We start from the raw sequence: 7,634 nt of genomic DNA, 5'->3' as shown, positions 1-7,634 counted from the left end.
ACAAATTTAAACATATATCTTTTCACCTTATTTATATTGGTTATTTAAAACAATATAATATTATATTATTTATAAAAAAATTAATTATAATTTTTAGATACTAAATATTAAAAAATCTAAAAAATAATAATTAGAAATATATTAGTTTAGAGATATATATATGTTTTAATTTTATAATTGTTAAAAAAATTAATAAATAAAATTATCTTAAAAATAACCTGAATAAACTGGAATAAATAAATTTAATCAAACTAACCCTTAGTTTCACTATATCCCACGTATCTCCTATACATGCGGTACTCTTGTCTTTTCAAGTCTGCTGGCTCTCACAAATACCTGCCTGCCGTCGCCTTCATTTTAGTCTTTCTAACGCTTGATTTCTTTGTCCCCACCACCATCTCCCATGGGTAAGAAGGTCAGTGATCAGTCTTCTACGGACCATCACCCCAAAGACGATGCTTATCTTCAAACCATCGTACCCAAACGCATAAGTCTCTTCGAGTCAATCAAAGCTCAACACTTCGCTCATCTTCAGTCAATCTCTGGCGAGACTATCAAGTACTTTTTTTTTTTTTATTTCTTTTATACAGAATTAACTTGTGATTTTCTACTTGCATTCTATAGAGGTTTTCGATGAAATGAGCTTATCTTACGTTTTGGAAATTTGAAGAAATCAACAGAATTATAATGTTTATTTGAATTCGTCCTTTTGATTTACTTGTTGATAGGATAACATTACCGAACGGAACTGTGAAAGAAGGAAAGAAATGGCTGACCACTCCCTTAGACATTGCTAAGGAGATATCCAAGAGCTTGGCGTCCAATGCTTTGATTTCAAAGGTTAATGAAGTTCTTTGGGATATGTCTAGGCCGTTGGAGGAGGATTGCGAGCTGAAGTTGTTCACTTTTGATAGCGATGAAGGTCGGGATACCTTTTGGCATTCTAGTGCTCATATTCTTGGGCAGGTTCGAAATTTCTCGCCTTTTTTACCCTGTTCTGTGCGAGTTCTCTATAGCTTGATTGATGAAAATGGTGTCTTCTTATTCTCTTTGGCAGGCTTTAGAGGTCAAATATGGGTGCAAGTTGTGTATTGGACCTTGCACAACAAGAGGCGAGGTACACTTTGACATCATCCAGATTGTCTTTGAATATTTAGTGAACTTACCTTGCCTATTTATGCAATTAGCAACTAGGGAAAGACTGGGTTGTAGTTCAACATATGATGGTTTATGCTACACTTTGAGTAACCCTTGTAACATGTTATAGTAGTGATCAAGTTGATGTGGTCTAATTCTTCTCCTGTTTTTTGTCTCGCCAATTAGGTAATTCTATCACATCATTGAACTTTGTAGTTTTTCTAAATGGCAGGGTTTCTTTTATGACGCTTACTATGATGATCTGAGCCTCAATGAGGAACATTTTAAAGGAATTGAAACACTAACAGCAACCGCAGCTTCGGTACTCTTATATGCTTGCACAACTGCTTTTTGAATGTCAAATACCTGTTTTAGTTTATTCCTTTTCTCCCTGCACCGTTTTGTGTAATTTTAAAGTTTTTATTGGTTCTGTTTTTGGCTAATACATCTTTTTATTTCCTCAATTTTAACAAGTTATTGCACCTTGATAATGTTATAGATATACTTATAATAACAGTTTTTCTATCTTTTGTAGACTACATTGTCAGAATGTTTTATATTTTTGCCCTGTTTAGAAACACCTCAATCCGGAGCTAAGTGGACGAGAAAACATTGACAAATTTCTTTGGATACACTTTTCTTATAATAATGATTTAGATAAAATAATAATGTTACGAAACATGACTTAATTATACATATATTCATAAATTTGTTGATGTTTTCTCATCCATACCCAGCTCCATCTCCAACTCCATGTGTTTCCAAAGAGGGCCACTTATGTTGCTTCTGACATGGATTGAGTAGGATGAATATATTTGGTGTCACAAATGAATATTTGCATGAGCTCACCATGCTAGCTATTTGTTTTATCTTCCAGGAAAAGCAGCCTTTTGAGCGTATTGAGGTTTCAAGGCAGCTGGCTCTTGAATTATTTTCTGAAAATAAATTTAAGGTAAATGTTATTAGTCACATGTCAACATCTTTTGTTTAACTCAACATGTTTATATCCATATGTTAATGCTCTTTTACCACTGTATTTAGGTTGAAATAATCAATGACTTGCCAGAAGACAAAACTATCACGGTTTATAGGTGTGGACCTTTGGTTGATTTATGTCGTGGACCACATATACCAAATACTTCTTTTGTGAAGGCATTAGCTTGTCTAAAGGTGAGCCATTAAAGTGGTGCGATGAGTTTTGCATAAGAGTGTCTGAATTTCATTGAATATCTATTATTTTGTTAACAGGCTTCTTCAGCTTATTGGAGGGGAAACAAAGACCGTGAAAGTTTGCAAAGAGTGTATGGCATTTCATATCCTGATTCAAAACGCCTGAAGGTAATCCACTTCAACTGCATATTGGCTGATCCTTTACTAACCAATATGCAACCTGAATAATTAATACCAAAGTAGTTTATTCAGCATTACAATGATTTTGAAGATTTATTATCATTATCAGGTGGCTCAATTCCTACCAATCAATAAATTTTGAGATTATCTATTTCGAATGTTTAGATTGATGTTACAATTTTCATGGAAGTTGCCAAGGATCATATGTGATTTCCATGTTCTATGGATCCAATATGTTACATAGGAATATTACCTAAACTGACTCCTTGATAATACAAGCCTTCAACATAGATACTAGTATGTGATGGTATGCATATGATGCTTTGAGTTAATTCATTTAATAGTAACAGACGTTTGTTTCAGGAATATTTATTGAGGTTGGAAGAGGCGAAAAAGTATGACCACAGAGAGTTGGGAAAGAATCAGAAGTTATTCTTCTTCCACCCTCTCAGGTGCAGTGTATTACCAGTTACTTGTTATTTATTTACTTACTGTTTTAATGATTTTTCACTGAGCTTTATCTTTTTGTATTCTTTTTTCAGCCCAGGAAGTTGCTTCTTTCTTCCTCACGGCACTCGAGTTTACAACAAGCTGGTAAATTTTATCAAAGAGGAATATTGGAAGAGGGGTTATGAAGAGGTGAAATGTTTGTAGATATAGTTACATTTGTTTATATATGATATTTTTTAAGGCAAACCAATAAGTCACTATTTTATCCTTATGATCAAGAACATCAGTTATAATGTAATATTCTTAAATTTATGCTGTTATGAAGTATGATGTTAACAAAATTTTATTAGTATTTTTTTATTGATAATATTCTTAAATTTAAACATTTTATACTATACCAAAAAAGTTTTACAAGACTATTAATTATAAATTTTATTACGCATCTATTTTCCCATTATGTTTTTTTTAATGATAATTTTCTACAACCAGTTATACATTCCTATAAACTTTCCGAACTTTTAATCTCAACTAAATGCTAGACAAATGGGTTTCACTCATTAAATCACCATTAGTTTCATTTGTTTCTTACAACCCATTTATTTACAGTCTAAGTTGATAATGACAGGTTGACACTCCAATTATCTATAATATGGATCTTTATAAAACATCTGGACATGCAGCAAATTACAGAGAGAACATGTTTATTCTTGAGGTGAGGTATCTTTGCTCCATTTGTGTAATTATATAAGTTAATGACTGCTGAGATTTCTTGTACTTGTAGCATGTTTGTTTTTCTCAACCTAATTCCACATTATCTATGTGGTTGTTACACGTGTACTCGAATATCTGTTTAGAGAAAATTTTCATACCCCATTATTTTTCTTGACAATGGTTAGGTCTCATGACATTTTTACCTAATGATGGTCTAATTACTCTTGAAATGACAACATTTTTATCAAATTTTGACACATTTGTTACTTTTTGTTGATACTTTTGTCTGGTCACAATTGCTCCCTTCTTGATTTATACCATGTCCTCCATTTTATTGGTTCGATCAGGATGATCAGAGTCCTTCCATGTTGTAACTTTCTATCTTTTTTCTCTGCTGCTATGATTCTGATGCTCTGATACTTTTTCTTAGGTTGACAAGCAAGAATTCGGTCTTAAGCCCATGAACTGCCCTGGCCATTGCGTAATGTTTGATTTTGAAGTTCGTTCATATAGGGGTGAGTTAGTTAAACTACCACTCTAAGCTTTCTTAATGTTTACATTTTGTGCTTATTCAGTTAGAATAGAAGTTCTGAAGCATAAGATTATGCAATAGTCAGTAAAATGGATTTTAACAATTGAAAGTGCATAAAGCAATAGACCATAAAGGTTTGATTTGACTAGGTTCCCAATGAATTTGTGCTAGAATTGGTCTATTTGGAAACACTTCTGTCTATGTATGTATAAACTAGAAACAGGTCCGGGTGAGAAACCGTTGATAAATTTCTTATTTTGTGCTGGATTAAGTTCAGTTTCCCAATGTCATCTCATCTGAATCCACATCCCGTTGTAAAATCTGACGTAAAAGGTGTTTCCAAATTGACCCGAATCTTAAAGAAGTATTATCTTATCCATATCAACCTAATTGGCAACTTTAAATATTGAACATATTTAGTTGGATATCACTAATGAATTACACGTCTTTCTTGATTTCCCATTGGCATTGGTAGCATGTACAGATACAAAGGACTTTATTTATAAACATTAATCCCCTAACTATAATGGAAACCCCTTGATCCTTGCGTTTGTATCTGTTATCTGTGTTTACGCACTATTCACTTGTGTAAATAGGCAGTAAATTCAGTCATTTTATTAGAATCGTTTATAAAAACAAGTTCTATACTAATTCATTTAATGAAAGAGTAATGCCAAAATATACAATAGGGCGTTCCATATTGAAGAAGTTGTAGAAGTTCCTTATTTATTGATCTATGAACGGTCTCTTCCTTCGTTCTCGGTGTCACTACAAGGTTTGCATGAGTTCGATTCTTTCTTTTATTTAAAAACAATTTTGCAAAGCTAGCATTTAAGCTGCTGTGTTAGATAAACAATTCTAATGAGAAATAAATCTTGATCTGATCCAGGCTGACCAGAAAAAAAAGCCCTAACTATGTGTTCATTTAGCTCTTACTTCCCTACTGTTGATTTATGAAGTTAATACCGTTATTTTTGTGTTGTTGGGCCAGATCTCCCTCTTCGCTATGCTGATTTTGGAGTCTTGCATCGAAATGAGGCCAGTGGTGCACTTAGTGGGTTAACCCGTGTTAGAAGATTTCAGCAGGTCAGTTGAGTGATGTACATGAATTAATCTGTAACTAATATTTTATGCTTTCGGGGATCATCCTTGTGAGTCCTTTATGAATTTTTCAGTATACCAATTGTGATTCATTGTTCATGTTCTCGTTTCTTTAATGAAATTATCAATTTCTTTATTAGTTCAGTTGGTTATTTGGTGAATATGTGACTGCTTCCCTCTGAAGTCTGATAGGATTGTTGTATGGGAACCATTGCTACACTCTATTTTGTTTGCCTAATAACTGTTATTGTATGTGGATACTCCATTTTAACCCTATGTATCAACTGCAATGTAGGATGATGCCCATATCTTCTGCATGGAATCCCAGGTAATGGAACCTCTGTATTATATCTTTATGGAGACACCATCCTTCTAAAGTCCAAAGCTAACTGTATTTTCTTCAACTTCCAGGTCAAAGGGGAAGTCAGGAATGTGTTGGAGTTTATCAGTCACGTTTATAAAATATTTGGGTTTACTTTTGATCTTAAACTATCCACGGTATGTCACATAGTTTGATGTTAATCGCTATATTTTCATTGAACAATCTATGTTAACACATTATTATTTATCTTTCCAATGAATAATCTATTTTTTTTTTTTTTGAAATGGTCAACTTCCAAATTCTGGTAATATAGAGGCCAGAAAAATCTATGGGAGACAAGGAAACATGGGACAAGGCTGAAGCTGCTCTTTCTGAAGCATTAAACGAGTCTGGCAAGCCGTGGGAGGTAGTTTCAGTGCTCAGTTATCTAGTTTCCTTTGATAGATTTTTAATCCCACAAAAGAAATAAATGTGAGTGAGAGTTTTAAAGGAATGTGTTCTTTCACAATGTTCCTTTATATTTATTAATGATGCTAAACTTATGCTGCTTTTTGGTCCTGGAAATCTCATTCACTCTATTTATTATAATGTTGTGTAGATAAATGAAGGTGATGGTGCATTTTATGGACCAAAGATTGATATCAGTGTGTCGGACGCCCTGAATAGGAAATTTCAGTGTGCAACACTGCAGGTTATGATTGCCCTTTTAGTTTAATTTTGTTTTTATATTATTCACGAGTATTTTTCTTATTTATATGTTACTACGTACAGCTGGACTTCCAACTTCCTATAAACTTCAACTTAGCATATTCATCAGAAGATGAAGCTAAAAGAGAGCGGCCTGTTATGATACATCGCGCTGTCTTAGGTTCTGTAGAAAGGATGATTGCCATACTTTTGGAGCACTATAAAGGAAAATGGCCATTTTGGCTTAGTCCACGTCAAACCATAGTTTGTCCTGTTTCAGAGAAATCTGAATCATATGCCTTGCAGGTTAGATTTTCCTCTCTATACTCAATATGCTTACCTTTGTTTCGTCCTTGAATCTCAGCAATACAATCTCCTCCCTTTCATATATATATATATATATATATAGGTGAAGGAACAGATTCATGCAGCTGGTTTCTATGTGGATGTGGATACTAGTGACAGGACCATCCAGAAAAAGGTTTCACTGTCTATCTAGGATCACAATTCCCTTTTGGCATTATATATATTTGTCTTTTTGATTTTTAACTAGTTGCTTTATTAATTCATAAACATAATACACTATTATTTGTTTTTGACTGCTTATAAATTATAATAATAATAATAGGTTAGAGAAGCTCAGCTAGCCCAGTTTAATTACATCTTGGTTGTTGGTGAGAAAGAAGTGGAATCTCGACAGGTAATCTTATTGAGAATTGCTGTATGTTTTATTTGTTTATAAATTTAGTTTGTTAACTAATGTCAAATGTTGAGTGGTGGCAGATATGTTTGAGAGAACGAGACACCGCAAAACTCTCAAATATGAGCGTAGACGACTTACTCAAATTCTTCTCCGAGCAAGTTGCAGCATATCGATAAAGAATCTCTGACTGAGAATTAAAGAATTGTTCAATATATTTATGTTGATTCATTCATATTATATAGATTTAATATGCCATGGCATTATGCTTAAAGTGGTTATTTAAGTTTTCCTAAAAGATAGATTTAATATTATTATGCATACACTTTTAAATATTTATTTCTCTCTTTATTACTTAATTAGGTAATCAGTTAAATGACATGGTATGTAAAGATGAGTCACTGGTTAAGTGAATCACGTTTATGTATTTAAAAAATGATAAGCTAATAAAAAGTGTATTCATAAGAAGTTTTCTTATAAAAAAATAATTATATAACATTAATTATAATAGTGACAATATTTAACACTTAAAATACACTTTTGATTATATTGATATTAAGATCTTGGTAATCATATTTAATCAGATATTTAGAATATACATACAGGCTTGATTTTATATTAAAATTCGATTTTTTTTCTAAATT

At 32.7% G+C, this 7,634-nt stretch overlaps 1 protein-coding gene across 1 annotated transcript; it reads left to right on the top strand.

The window, feature by feature from the left end:
* Window positions 1-365: 365 nt before the first annotated feature.
* LOC124927697 (threonine--tRNA ligase, mitochondrial 1-like) lies at window positions 366-7,186 on the top strand. The gene is made up of 20 exons (XM_047468153.1): window positions 366-558; window positions 729-966; window positions 1,058-1,117; window positions 1,370-1,459; window positions 2,015-2,089; window positions 2,179-2,307; window positions 2,386-2,475; window positions 2,851-2,939; window positions 3,030-3,126; window positions 3,563-3,649; window positions 4,079-4,163; window positions 5,172-5,266; window positions 5,577-5,609; window positions 5,693-5,779; window positions 5,917-6,009; window positions 6,202-6,294; window positions 6,375-6,596; window positions 6,700-6,771; window positions 6,919-6,990; window positions 7,074-7,186. The coding sequence occupies exons 1-20, from the start codon at window positions 404-406 to the stop codon at window positions 7,167-7,169; spliced, it is 2,058 nt and encodes a 685-aa protein (XP_047324109.1). The 5' UTR covers window positions 366-403; the 3' UTR covers window positions 7,170-7,186.
* Window positions 7,187-7,634: the final 448 nt, after the last annotated feature.

The sequence above is a fragment of the Impatiens glandulifera genome, chromosome 2, assembly GCF_907164915.1.
Source record: "Impatiens glandulifera chromosome 2, dImpGla2.1, whole genome shotgun sequence".
NCBI classification, from domain to species: Eukaryota; Viridiplantae; Streptophyta; class Magnoliopsida; order Ericales; family Balsaminaceae; genus Impatiens; species Impatiens glandulifera.
Note: the sequence above shows the minus strand (reverse complement) of the source record. Positions and strands in the feature narration are given on the sequence as shown.

Excerpts from the sequence above, each read along its gene's own strand:
- LOC124927697 (XM_047468153.1), top strand. The coding sequence starts at position 404 with ATGGGTAAGAAGGTCAGTGATCAGTCTTCTACGGACCATCACCCCAAA. Across the intron at positions 2,308-2,385 it reads AGGCATTAGCTTGTCTAAAG|GCTTCTTCAGCTTATTGGAG; the intron begins GTGAGCCATTAA and ends TTTTGTTAACAG. Across the intron at positions 6,991-7,073 it reads AAGAAGTGGAATCTCGACAG|ATATGTTTGAGAGAACGAGA; the intron begins GTAATCTTATTG and ends GAGTGGTGGCAG.